This window comes from Plectropomus leopardus, chromosome 10 (assembly GCF_026936395.1).
Source record: "Plectropomus leopardus strain MGB_pleo_1.0 chromosome 10, ASM2693639v1, whole genome shotgun sequence".
NCBI classification, from domain to species: domain Eukaryota; kingdom Metazoa; phylum Chordata; class Actinopteri; order Perciformes; family Serranidae; genus Plectropomus; species Plectropomus leopardus.
In genome coordinates, this window is record NC_142185.1 from 25,557,742 (window position 1) to 25,572,294 (window position 14,553).

Genomic DNA, 14,553 nt, shown 5'->3' on the forward strand with positions numbered 1-14,553 from the left:
CTTCAGACTTTTAATCTAGTGCCAGCATCAGGACAAAAATGTTAGTTTGTCAGCTACTTTGACTTGTCACCAAAAACCTGCGAAAGACACACAACATGTACCCTTTTCACTAAAGCACATATATACAGGTTTTTTTAAAAGCTAAAAGATGGACTTTTCCCATTGCCAGTAGACCAGAGCTATGTACATGGCTTTGCATTAGACAAGATTGCTTTTCTGTTGTTTTTTACTGGTGTGTCACATTTGGCATTACAAACACACTTGAGAAATTGTTAGTAAGTAGAAAGCAGCATGGAGGCCAATGAAAATGTTACAGTGGCTACTTTTTAATGTTGTTTATTCAGTCTTTCTGTCTCTCTGTTCAAGTGCAGCTTATGTGAGGCTGCGTCACTGCATTGTGCCAAAAGGGGCAAAAATTGGAAATTTCACTTCAGACCCCCAGGGACACTGCTCAGCCCTGGTTACATTTTTTCCAGAGGTCACTTACAGTATTGCAGCAAAAAAAGAAAAGAAAAACCTCGAGGCTCAAAAAGCATTTCCCCTATAGGCCACCAATATAAAAGTGACAAGATAAGGTAAAATCTATGAGCTGAGTTATAACTCACAGTTGGGGCCTGAGAGAAAAACACTACTGCATCTATTCAGTGGGCCCCATACTGTGGAAGTAACCTCGATAGATGTTTTTTTTATTGTCAGACAATATAGTTTGTCATATTGTATGGCCCTAGCTATTAGAGGCTTTTTTTCCAATGTGAAAAGTGGTTATTGAGAACATTATACTTGCTAAACATCAGCATGTTAGTTTTGTCATTGTGAGGATGTTTGTGTGCTGATGTCAGCATTTAGCTCAGAGCATTGCTGTGGTGAAGTACAGCCTCTGTGTCACTAGCAAAGCTGTAGTCTCATTGTTTTATGATTAGTGTCGCTGTTTGTGGTTTTCAGCTTTGGTGATAATAGTAACTCGTGGGGAAGAGGACAGGCAGGTCGTATGAGCTTTTGCGGGCACATCGGCAGGTAAATGTCATTGTGAAGTGAGTGTGAGAGCAAACATTGTTGAAAGGCTATAAAAGAGAAATACACAGGCAGTGGGTGATGCTATAAAGGAGGGATCAGACCTGATTAACCGGGGTACAGGAGAAGAGAGGGGGGTGGCAGAGAGATGAAGGGTTATGGGTAGCTGGCTGTTGTCGTGTGTCTCATCCTCCTGCAGTTGCCTCATCAGTATGTGTGAGAGTGCAGCTCTTCTCTCATCTCTATTCTAAGCCTATAAACTGCAAGCTGCCTTTTACTTGCCAGCTTTAACCACACAAACATTCACACACAACACAAACACACGTACTTAAAAAAGCCTGCCAGCAACCTCCTTTTCTCTCTCATCAAAGAGGACCCCTCTATGTTTGCTCCTTTACCTCAGTCACTCACTCACCCTGAGCTGTGCATGTCCACCACAAAGTTTTAGTGCTGAACTTTTAAAATTTTCATGTGTTCCCGGTTCACCAGGAATGAATGCATGAAAGACTCTGAGGAGATGGAAAGAGCGAAAGAAAAGGCAGATTAGTTAAGGAGTGGAGGAATATAATTAGCCTGAGCAGCAGAAGGGGATTTGTGCTCCACCGGCTGCCCTCTGCTCCTGCTCCCCTCCACCCTCCTCCCCTCTCACCCTCCCCTGGAAACCTATGCTACTCTGTCAATAGTTGCACTTGCGACGAGGCATGCGTGTGCATCAGCAAGAGTGCGAGTGTGTGTAGAGAGCTGGGTCCATTCTCACCTTCAGTGTGAACACTGTTTGTTTCAGAGGTTGTGCAGACAGTGACTCAGCTCTTTTTGCTTCTGCACTGCTGTTCCCTCGAGTCCCCAATGTGGCTCTGCAGAGGACACCAGGCTTGTGTTGTATGTAGCCAATGCAGACATGTCCCCTCAGGATGCATGTGAGAGCACGTCGGCTTTATTCTGAGTGACCCGGCTCAGTGCAACAGAGGAGGTCCATCCTATGCCGGCATTTGGGGGCTGCCATTTGGAGTCTATTAGAGTGTGCAGCGGAGCTTTGCAGGTGCAGCGAGGGGTCCCTCTGGATGAGAAAGTTTGTTTGAGTGTGTGAGACCAGCGGACTGCTCTCATGTCTCTGCATGAGTTTCTGCGGGAGGGTGGCGAGGCGTCGTACCGGATCGTAAACCGGCTCAGTCATCTGATCCAGAACCTGGACATCTCTGGACTGAGCTCTCCTTTCCAGTTCAGCCCTGCCAGTCCCAGGAACTCCTGGAGAGGCTGGGATGGTAAGACCACAAGAGGAAGGGAGAGATTGTGTGTTTCAGTATGGCTATGTGCAACTTTCCATACAGACTACATGCCTTTTAAGAGTGTGTGTGTGTGTGCGTGCGTGCGTGTGTGTGTGTGTGTGTGTGTGTGTGTGTGTGTGTGTGTGTGTGTGTGTGTGCTTGCGTATGTAATATATTCTTGACCAAAGCTCTGGCCAGAGTTCTGCAGGGCATCACGCCCAGACCCTCACACACAGTGTCTCCTGTGGGCTTCCCTTGCTCCCCACTGGGTTGTTTCTGTGTCTTTGTGTGTACAACAGTTTGTGTCTGTGTGTGAGAGTGCGTGGCTGCACAGCTTAAATAGCCTCTTCAGTTTCCAACATACAGATCTCTGCAGCTGCATTGATATTTTTCTGTAGCAGTAACAGATTCTACAGCAAATGCGGATTTTGCAGCACACAGCATCTTCCCAGCAAAGGAGCTGGTGCAAAGGAGTGGGAACTGCTGATTAAAGCTGCTGAGTTTTCACGTTGGTGTCCTGTCAGCCAGAGTGTTGCCACTCTGAGACCTTGTTTTTTTCCACTGCATAGGAAAGGACTTTCACAGGTCTCAGTAACACGCAGGGAGAAAAGCATGGTGAGAAAAGCCAAGAGGAGTGCTTCTCAATGGGATAGTGGGATGCCGATGGTCCCGCTTAAGCCGCGTGAGTTAGGAGACGTATGCATGGTATTTATGTGGCTCTCTGTGTGGTTAGGATGCTTCCGCTTCAGCTTGCACACACAATGTATGTGAAAACCTTACAGTTTCTTCTATCTTTGTGTCTCACTGAGGTTTAATTTATTTATGTTTGCTCTGTCTCTGGATGAAGGTCACTGCATGTTCAAAGCTATTGCAGTGTCTGGCACTTATGGATTGTGTGTACATACTTGTGTCTACATATGTGTTAGCATGCATGGACTTTATATGAAGTGCATGTTTTTCATGTCTGCTTTGCTTGTCTGGACCTCAAGCTGTGTTGTTTCAGGGAACATTTTCATTCCTTCCCAGCTCTGTTAAAGTCATTAGCCATGAGGTGAATTTATACAAGAGAGGAACTATGTTGTTGATCCAGCAGTTGTTTGGATTTCCAGGTTCAGGCCACACAGCACTGATAACATGGAAACATCTGAAAAAGAAGCGATCTTTGTTAATAAGTCTTTTCTGAACAGTTTTTGTGGTTGTTTTGATTTGTAGGTTGCTCGCATAAAAACATTGATCTGCAAGTTATTCCACCCACGACTGATTCTTAATTATCGCAGTTGTTTCCAAAGCAACCTTGTGGTCTCCAAAAAAAGTGCAAATCTATCAAGTTGTTTCTTGATGCTATTACAATGTGTGAATCAGAATCATGTGTGTGATGTTGGTATATTTAGACTGCATACTGCAAACGTATGACCTCCTTTTCTGTGCTTCCACGTTTGTCAGCTGTGATATGTCTATCCTGGATTTTCCTTATTGAATTGAGAATGTAAACAGAAGGTGTTGTATGCTGTTCGTATTGCAAAGTTACAAACTGGTGGTTTGGGGCTATCATTAACAAATATTTGACTTTTATTGACGACTTGCCGTGACTGATGTAGAGAGACATATTTGACAGTATTTTGTAGATGGGAAACCAGTGACTGATGTCGCCCTTGTCCCTGTTAACATCGCAGTTGATGCTGACCAGAACAGCCGAGGGATCTGGCCATACTTAGGGTACTCCATCAAAAGTTGACAATGCTACAGGAGCACAATGCTAAATTTGTGGAAAGTTTTTTTTTTTTTTTTTTTAAGGATCACAATTGATGCAGCACAACCAGAGATTTTTTTTGTCCCCCACTCATTCCTTTCTCTAACCTGGCACCTACATTACCCACAATACAACTGATTAGGATGTGTTATGGTCATAGAAATAGAATGAGAGTAATACGGACATTCCCATTCAACTGGTCAACTGTATCCACCCCTTTGTTGCTCACATGCAATACTCCAGTGTGATTGGTTAGTCACGGAGAGCTTCTCCGAAACATCCACTGTTTAACAAAATGTTATCTTGTCTGACATAATAACATTCTTCATGTGTAGGATATGAAAGTAAATCTTAAAGTCACACTTTCTTCAGATGGAAATACATTATTTCTGTCAAGCAACGATCATCAAAAGTGCTGAGCACCCTACCATAAAGTCTTTAATGTGCACAGTAGGCCAAAAAGGACTTCTTAAACTAGCGAGTGTGACACACTTGACAGCCCCGTGTATGTGTGTTGTCACCATATTAACTAACAACAATCCAAGTGTGAGGAAAAGTAGATTTGATTCAGTAGTTGCTCAGTTTTGGTACTAACTCAGTGGCTTTATGTGACAGCACAATTTTTCAGTGTCTCTAAGTTGGACTGCGAGTTGTTCAGTGTCCCTTTGTTTGCTGTCTTGTTCACTTTGAGTTGTGCAGTTCTGCAACCTAATGGCTCTCATGTTTATCTTCAAGGTTTATGACACTGATAACCCGATGCTTGCCCTTGGCCATAGAGCAAACACATGTGTAAAACTCAATGCTCCACCTACACACACACACACACACACACACACACACACACACACACACACACACACACACACACACACACACACACACACAAAACACACACACACACACACACACAAAACACACACATGCAGATGCAAGCTTTCAAGTATACACACTTGGCAAAATCAACATCTCATGCCCAAACCTTTTAACACACTTCACTAGTATTTGTAGATAACGGCTGAATTAGGAGACAGAATGGTCTCTTTTCACTCGTTTTGACTGGAATATATCTTTTATACAAGTCATTGAAATGGAATCTAAATTGCTACATTCTGTTAAGAAACAGTGTCTGTCTTTGAGAGGTCTCATTAGAATTAAGTCTTTCAGTAAGTTTGTAAGAATGGGGTCTTTTGTAAACAAGAATAGGGGCTTTGAATGGATACAGTCTGTGAATGGTTAAATGGGGATGGAGGCAGTGTTTGAATGGGCTGGTCAGAATGGAGGCTTTGTACTTTTGGTCCACATCTCCTGAGATAAGGCAGGCGAGGAGCAAGAGCTTTGTTGGCGTAGGTAAATTAACGCTGAGCACAGGGGTGATAGCTGCAGCTCCCTCCTCACCCATGTGACAAAACATGGCATGACATTACTTAGCATGCATGGCTTTTTCCTGCAGCTGGACAATGTGGTTAAAAATGTTATCACAATACAAAATTTTCATATTGGTCAATATCTACTTATCTACCAAAAAAGTCAAATTATTTCTGAAAGTTTAACTGCTAATTTTTGCTCTCAAGTGAAAGTTGAAGAAAAATCCTGTGGTTAATTGTGGTTTAAGCTGTTATTTATTGTCAGAACATGACAACCTATGCCAAAAAGCTGAACATTTCACATATCTTAGAGAGATTCAGGACAATTATAACTGAAATAATGTTGATAAATAAAATAATAAACAGATAAAGAAATGCTTAATGTTTAAAGCATTTTGTATGTGTTAAAGTGATAACGGAAACAGAGTAAATAGACAAAACAAAAATCTCAGTTGTGGTTAATATTCTCTGTACAAGTTTTACACCCACATTTTGTAATTTCTGCCATTTCTCAAACAAAACAATAACAAAAGACAAACTAATGACGCCATGAAGTCGCAATGAAAGTCTGTCTGACGTGACTGAGACAGATATCATGTTTTTAGACATTAGACATTAATGTATGAAAGTTTTATTCACACACACAATCACGTTAAGTCACATTATGCCGTGTTATGTCATATAATATGAAGTAGCCACTTAGTCACGTTAACCTGCTAAAATGCCAATAGCATTAAATGAGTAAATTGTACAGCTACTGTAGTTATATGGCGAATTTAATCACAGTGCAACGTAATCCATGGTTAAATCATTCATACTAAAAATAACTTTCTGCATGTTTAATGTTGCAGCATTTAAATGTTGCTGTGCGCTTTAGTGGCAGGTGGTTGGTGGCGGATCCCTCAGTCTCACCGTCTTCTTCTGCTTCTATGGCTGCTGCTCCATCTTTTTCTGGTTTATGGCAGGCAGTTACTGGCGTTTGAGGTACATTACTGCCATTTCTATGGGCATATGGGTGGTTCAATTATATTGAGAATTTATCAAACTTTTTTGATATTGAAGTAATTATCGTTATTGTTTTATCACCCAGCATAACTTTTCCCTGTTTCTGACTACAGAGTCATAACAGGATCCCTTTTCAGAGGTCAGACTAAGTCAGTCATTAGCAGGCTGGAGCATTGCTATTCAGCTGGGAGGGGTCAGGTAATTGTCTTTTTTTAAGGGAGAGAAAAGGGTAGCTGGGTGAACAGGGAGGGTGGGGTAAAGTGCTACACTGTAGCTTTTGTCTAACAGGAAGGTAACCTGAGGTTGCAATAGGAAGTCCCTGTTAGTGAGTGACGTCCTGCAGGCTGTGGAGCACCTGCAGCCCGACACAGAGCAGGACGCTGAGTGTGGAGCCCGGTGAAAGGTGGAGTCAGAATGAGAGGGGAAATGTTACAGTGATACCTTTTTTTTGCGAAACTGAATGGAACAAGTGTTACAGAAGAGGAGCAAACAGGACATAGAGTGGGACAGCAGGATGGGGGGAGAGGAGACGGCAGATCTAGACTTCCCGAAGCAGGGGGATGTTGAGTTAGACTCTGGTTTTTACATGGACTCAGTGAGTTTAGCAGGACAGGTGAGCATAGGCTCAGATAATTCAGAGGAGTTGGACTGGTTTGTGATTACAGGGAACTCGGATCTTCTGATTACCAGCAATGAGCAAAATGAGCAAAGCCCAGGAGGGGACGAAGGGAGTCAAACTCAAGAGGAAGCTGAGATTAAGGCCGATTCAGGGTCGATGGAGGATGGAGAGACTAAAGCAGAGAGAAGAGAGGAGATAAATCATCCAGCTGAGGAGGAAGAGGGAGTATTGGAAGGAGTATTGGATGTGTGTTTGTGGCCGGTAGCAGAGTGTGGTGGTCATGTACGGATCGCTCTAGAGGAGGTGGAGAGATACTACAGATTTTCTCGCTGCTGCCACTGGCTATGTGGTAGGTGTCAGATGTTTTACCATTTTCTCATCTTTTTGAATCATGTGCCACAGTCTTTCTTTGCTATTTATGCAGTATTTGTTTTAGTATACAGCTCACACAATGTTAGTTAGTGTTATCTTAACATATACCTGCTCTCTTCTGTTAGAGTCCCCTGCCTCTTTGCTCTTACCTAATGTAAGGATTTGGAAACACTTACTTTTCCTTTTTACTGTTTGCTGTCATTGAAATCTTGAGTCCATTTGGCTGTAAGTTTTGCCTGATGTTTGTTTTTTTCTTTAAAATCTACTACAAGTAGAAGAAGAAAATATAACTGCAAATCACAGATGCTCAGTGGCCATCTGTGTCCGTTGCATGTACAGATGTGGGATCTGGCATAGATAACAACGTGATAACCATCAACAGAGACGCATCACGGCACTATATAGAGACAGGACCATGGGTAAATGTTTTAATGTTCTTTTAACAGGGTTTGTTGAGCTGACGCAGAGCAATAGAGACAACTGTGTCTTGTATATTTGATATACAGTATAATTTGCAGGGATTCAGGTTTTTTGGGCATTGTACATTCTATAGGATTGTTCTTTTTCCACCTTTTCCAGTTTATGTTTTTCGTTTATCATAAAACCTACTTGACAGTTGTGTCAAGCTGGGCTGCCCCGAATACCATTTTCAGTGAGATTTACTTGCAAACATTCAAAGCGTGGCTGGGGGAGACAACACAAGCTGTCATACTTTACTCAAACTTGCAGTCATTGTTGATGTGCTTTGCTGTTATTGTAATTATGAGTCTAATGAGAGATGAGGACAAATACCAGACTTCTAAATTTTACCTTTTTATTGAAGCATCAAATGAAGTAAAGCCATACCTCATAAAAATGTTCATATGAAGGCTTATAAACAAATTCATAAATAAGTGTCTCATTTCATGGGCTATTTGGGATTTTGGGGTAATGCAATTACAATTAAAATCAAACAAACAAAAAAAAGCATTCAATTACTGATTTGTATATCGACTGTAGACCTATGTATTTCTTTACTGGGTGATTTAAGGCCCAGCAGAGCAGCACAGTGGTTCACCATTACCTTAAACTTAAACTTTTTCAACCCCCATCTGAACCCTCTCACCCTGATATTACATGGACTCATCTGTCACTGCTCAGCCTTATTTAGTGCTCTGCTTTGTTTTGGTCACTCCCCCTCCATGACCATGACTGTAAGCCCCTTATTCCCACTTGTTGCCCTCCCCCACCTCTCTGTTTGTGGGTGATCCTACGCCTGCTTTATACTGCCAGTTATGACCCGTCCAATTCTCTGAATACAAAATGTTATCAGATTAATTTCAGGTTTCTTGTAATAGGGCAGCCTAACATCATTTTAAACTGTTCTGGGTTTAATTGGCTTAAAACAGTGAATACACTTTGATTAAAGTACTTATTTCTTCATCATTAACAAGCTAATAACAAGCTTGTTCTGTAGTTTATATCCGTTTTGATTTTGTTCCTCTCCCTCTGGCCTGATGAACACGGTCTTTGGGATTCTGCTCTAGTCCTGTTTAATCTGTGTCAGCAGAGCCAAACAGTCCAGGTGTGTGACTGTGACCCACTAACATTTGACTCGTCACCCACAAACGTGAGCGTGAGTGGACAGTAATCCCCATCGTTAAGCCTTTTAAAGAACATTAGCGTCTCAACCAGCAGGTGGTGTGTATGCGTGAGTGTGTATATATCTGTGTGTGTGTGTGTGTGTGTGTGTGTGTGTGTGTGTGTGTGTGTGTGTGTGTGTGTGTGTGGTGAGCGTTGGTATAATATGTTTGTTCAGGGAGTGTATCTTCTCATTAGCAAATTTATTTAGTGTTGGTAAAGAACAGAAAAAGTCCTTAAATTCAATTATTGTTGTAGAGGGAAAGATAAGATGTTTACTTGTTATTTATGTACTTTGGTATCCTCTAATCATCGACCATGTAATACAATACAGATAAATATGTCTAAGATAAACACCAAAAGTAATTTGAGCCCTTTTTTCTGCAATCTCCATTATTCTTGTTTTGCTGTTGGGAGGATGTAGCTTGCGTGTATCAATATACAAAGACTAAATTTCACTTAGACAATTTCCTGGACAGTAATACATTTCTTTCTATAGTTCTGAAGGCACATGGAGAACAGCAGCTGGTAATATCAGGGCGTAGCTCATAAAATAGCCAGTACCAGCACGTTGTAAGGTACTCCATGCTAGTACTGAGTGTTGGACCCCTTTGCACCTTCATAGTTGCCTTAATTCCTTGAAGAATGTTTCCAGCAGCTTGTCCACAAAGATTTTGCTTCATATTTTTTATACAGCGTAAATGGCTGTTATTATCTGAAACTAGAAGACCTGAGGCATCCAGTGGTGCCAATAATGTCATGCTTCTCAGCTTCTAAGTAATGGGGCAGAATAACACTCCAAAGTTAGGCTAAAATTTGGTTATGGAAAATCAGCATGACCATTTCACAGGAGTCCGTTGACCACTGACCTCTAGATATGAATGAAGCAGGGCTCTGTGGTTACCCATGAATCTCCCCTTCACAGACGAGCCCACTTTATGATGGGCCTATGCAGGCTTTTGCTTTCATTTGATTACTAATCAAGACAATCTGGTAAGAATTGCTTCACTTTGTCAATGTGGACTTCATAAATTTTTGTAATGCAAAATAATAGAATTGAAAACGTAATTAAAAAGTTCCATTAATCATGGTTAACTGTAGAAATTTGTGATTATTGCGTTGTTGTTTTTTTTAAATTGTTGTTTGACAGCCCTATATATATGTTTTTTTTACATTGTTAGGACAGTAAGCAGAAAAACAAAAACAGATAAAGAGCAGAACACAAAAAGCAGATAAATATGAGCTCATGGGATGTTTGAAGAGTCAAGGCAAATTTTCCTAATTTAAGGTTATTCCACATGATACATAATAATGTAAATATGAGACATTTGTCTCATTGGCTAAATGAAAAACACAGAGTTTTTCCACCATCTTTGTGAAGTCACATGGAGTAGGTCATCTGTTCAAGAAGATGTAGGTATTTAACAGTGTTGACCAAAAGGCCAGCCGTGGGATCGTTTTTCCAAAGCTATTATTTTGTAATGGCTTTTTTAATGGCTGCCAACAAGATCTTTTAAAGGTCTGTATCTTTACTTAATCTGTCAGGGATATGCCCAAGATAAAGGTTAGTGATTGTTTATTTGTGTCATCAAATTCTGACCCAACCATCTAATTGTTGCAGCAGAAATTGAGACTCATCAGACCAGGCAATAAAAGTCACCTAAGTAGTATTTCGTCATCATTCGGATGTTTGGTTTGAACTTTAGTAGATCGTCTTGACCGTGTCTACATGCCTACATGCTTTGTGTGGCTGCCACTTGATTGGCTGATGAGATATTTTTGTTAGTGGCCGGTACGTACACATTTTTTGACATATACCTCACTGTCCATTTATAGGATCGTTGTGACATCATGATACTTACTGTTTGGAAAAGACACTTGTGTGGTTTCACTGCCTGTTTTGTAGTAAATACAGTAGTATCTGAAACTGGCTCGTACCTCTTTCTTTCAAATGACCAGAGGGCTCTTAATGATAGTATAATACTGTGTAAACAGTGAGCAGACCTTTGTAAGGAGAAGGGAAAGGAAAGGGAAATATTGGCCAAATAGGGACTGTGAAAAGTGACTGAAACTCAAATCTATCATCTTCTAGAAGGGGGTTTTCTGTAACAGAAAACCCCATTTCTGGAAACAAAGTGCAGCCGTTGCTGACCTGGGTGGGGGGTTGGTTCTGATATGTGTGGGAGTTGCTAGGGGCAAGGTGTGGCTGGTTGAGTAAGTGAGGCTGAGTCAAAAAGTGGAAACTGATGGAGGTTTCTGTGTGAACTTGATTCCCTGAGGAGCGTGTGAGTGCCTGTGAGCGCTCTGCAGATGGCTAGACAGTTGCAGCTTTGTGTCCTTAGGCAGCGAGTGGCCATTATTAACATGGTAACTGCTTTATCAAGACGCAAACATCAAAGATGTGATCATTTATCTTGTCTCACTTTTATGTGCCTGACTTCTGTTGAGGAGCCATTTTGGTGCGCACACCCTTGCTCGAGGTTACAATGAAAGGAAAGAGTATTTGAGGCTTTGTTGCACATAGCATCTGTAGATATCAGTCAGTCATGTGTCCCTAATCAATATCTGTTAACTACACATCACCCAGTTAGGAGGAGAGGGTTGATAGAGAATACCATATTCTCTAGAGGCTTGGAGCAAATGAAAGGGAAAAATGTATTTGTTTTTCAGGTCAGATCATATTTCTGAAGACAAAAATTGACAGAACCTCACACAGTCCTTGAGGCTGCATGATCAATAATGTTTCTCAGCTACAGGTAGGCTTTTCATTTATAATAGATGAATTTGTGCAACATTTGCCATATCACAAACAGATGCATTCCTAAAAGAGGGAGTTTAATTGAGTAGCACCTTGTGTGTGTGTGTGTGTGTGTGTGTGTGTGTGTGTGTGTGTGTGTGTGTGTGTGTGTGTGTGTGTGTTTGCATCTGTCTCTGTGAGTCTCTGTTCCTGGTCGTGGTAGAATAGTGTAATCTGTGCGTCAGCCTCAGAGGTCTCCTGCTGTCACACAAGATTTAAAACCACCTGCTTCAGTGAACAGAGGCTGCAGAGAAGCATTTGTGATGTCATAAACTTGGCGAAGGTGTCGTGATGTCCCTGAGCTCCTTTCTCTCAGGGATCATCTGCTCTTCCTGTAGTGACATCATAACCTTTAATGCCCTGAAAAAACTTTAAGATACTATATCACCCCCTTTACACCTTACATTAAAATACATCTCACATCTAGATTGTGCTTAAATATAATTTAAACTGATTACATTTACACCTGTTAATGATATGTGTCTCCACTGTCCACATTGAGATCTGATTGAGACATCCTCAGTGCCACTCCTGTTGTCCTCGTCACAACTGGCACTGTTGGTGGAGTCCATGCGAACGTTAACATCTTCAGAATCTATGACATCGCTTTTACTACGTTAAAACGTGAGTCGATCACCAAGCATTGCATCCAGTTTATTTAAAAAGGATAAGTTACCCCGCCTCTGCCACTTTTCTTGTTATATCTTTGGCTTTTCTGTGTGCCACTTTCCTGTGTTTAGTTTTTCGTTGACATTGCAGCCAGGACTGGTAGTACCTGTCTTCCAACATGTGCTCAGCCATTACTTCATGAATGGCTCATTTGCGATATAAAGTACCAGGTTTTGCTTGAATACGTATGCGGAACCAAATTGAAAGCAAACATTTGCTCTCGTTTTGACTCCATCTACAAGCGTCTTGAATATCCAAAAGCTTTCTTGCTGCTTGCATGTTACTAGCTTAGCTCGCGAACTGGCTAATTGCAGCTACCTTGCTGGTTTGAAACAGTCACGTAAGATTACATAATTCCACCCACAAAGTTGTTACATGTGGACTGAAAACACATTTGCATTTACACTTGTGTACAGTGTGTTTAAAATGCATCCTTGACCAGCTCTGGAGGTGATTTTGCTGATCGCATCACAATCCATCCTCAGTGTGTTTTTTGGGCATTCACCCCATAGACTGCATAAGTAAAGCTTCAGTGACAAAATCCATTGGTCTGTGGACTGCCGTTACGTAGCCTTTGGTTCGGCAATTAAGTTGTTGATTTTTTTGGAGTCAGAAGTTATGTTTGGACTAGAGGCTAGAGATGTGGAGCAGCGAGGGGTGGCTTGTTTTTGGTACTTCCAGAGTATCTCTGTTCTCCAGTAACTCATTATCTATTATATACATGTAGTCCTCTACTTAAAATTATTCATCAGCTACCTTTAAACAATTTATTATCAGATTGTGCTTGATCTGTTCCTCATTTGCTCCTTAGTAACTGCCCACAATTTACTATTTCCATCTCCTTGTTTTTGATGACGTTTATCTTTTGTTCCTATACATGCTCTTCTGACACATTTGGACAAAAGCATCTCCCACATGAATTTGATGTAATTTAATTATCATTTCACTTAAGATGGTACATAAAGGTGGTTTTAAAATGTTTACTGGTTGGTAGGAAAGCAGTCTAAAATCCTTTGGTATGGTTTGTAAAATGATTAAAAGTAATGTGAAGTGTTAGAGTAGTAGTCTTTGAAAAAACACAGGTATGGTCCTTTTACGTCCCCTGAGTAGCTAAATCCTTTGATTGATGTTGTTTTGACACAACAGACATGGCACCAGCTGGTCTCAGGGAAAAAGGTTTAAAAGAGGCAGGAGACTGGAAATGCCAGACCAGGAAGACACAGTTGAATGACTCCTGTCCTCAAACAGTGTGTAAGAGAGAGCAATGAACGTCAGTGTCCCTAAAGCAAAGTCACATCCCTTTGCCAAACAAAGAGTTAACATTGAGACTTCTTGGTTTGTTTAAACTGGAGTCAGAGGAGGGCTCAAAGTAAAAGGGCTGTGCCTGTAAAGACACAGTCAGGATATCATGCAGGATAAAGAGGAGAGCAACATCAACAGCAATGATGGATATTTGGTGTTACTCTGAGATGGACTGAGCTCCAGTGAGTATGAAGCCGGACTAGGTGGACGTGCTTTTACCTGGCTCTGTGCCCGATGTCAAAGGGCAGGTTTTGTGCCACACAGAGAAAGTTTTTGAGGCATAGTGGTATTAATCCATGTCCTTTGTCAGTATAATTCTTGTTGTCTTTGAGACTGTGTGTTTTTTGTTTGATCATGACTTTGCGAAAATTGTCAGAAAAAGGAGAAACGCTACTTGTTTTCTTTATACTGTATGTAAACTGTACACTTATATCTTGAAGTCTTGTAGCCAAGAGCATAAGTCCGCTGATTTCATATCTAACTATAGGTAAGGCTGTGACGGTATGGATTTTTTATCACTGTGGTGATAAAGCAATGTATTACTGCGTTTTGGCGCTTAAAGTTTCAACAGTTTTGGCGTGGGGGTAAATAACAGATGAGGACATCAGTCTATGTACTTGAAATAACGGGACAATTAGCCACTTTTTTTGGCATGTAGCTTGCAGTAACCTTAGATATAATATCTAGAAAAAAAGAACAATTTGCAAGAAGGGTAAGCTGTAACTTATCTGGCACTCAGCTTTTGGGAGATCAACTTCACCAGTTCTGGACATATTCCA

At 41.2% G+C, this 14,553-nt stretch overlaps 1 protein-coding gene across 10 annotated transcripts in view; it reads left to right on the plus strand.

Annotated features, from left to right (window-relative positions):
• Nucleotides 1-14,553, plus strand: part of mcf2lb (mcf.2 cell line derived transforming sequence-like b) — a 53,054-nt gene that overhangs the window by 5,427 nt on the left and 33,074 nt on the right. Inside the window, exon 1 of one of the 10 annotated variants that reach the window (XM_088083402.1) lies at nt 1,748-2,273. The exons of 1 other annotated variant lie outside the window; for it this stretch is intronic. In XM_088083402.1, coding sequence (XP_087939528.1) covers nt 2,117-2,273 — 157 coding nt within the window. In that variant the 5' untranslated portion in view covers nt 1,748-2,116. Of the gene's footprint in view, nt 1-1,747; nt 2,274-2,699; nt 2,959-6,855; nt 7,364-13,887; nt 13,957-14,553 lie in introns of those variants that run through there. 8 more of the 10 variants (XM_088083390.1, XM_088083395.1, XM_088083391.1 and 5 more) reach the window with 8 other exon arrangements.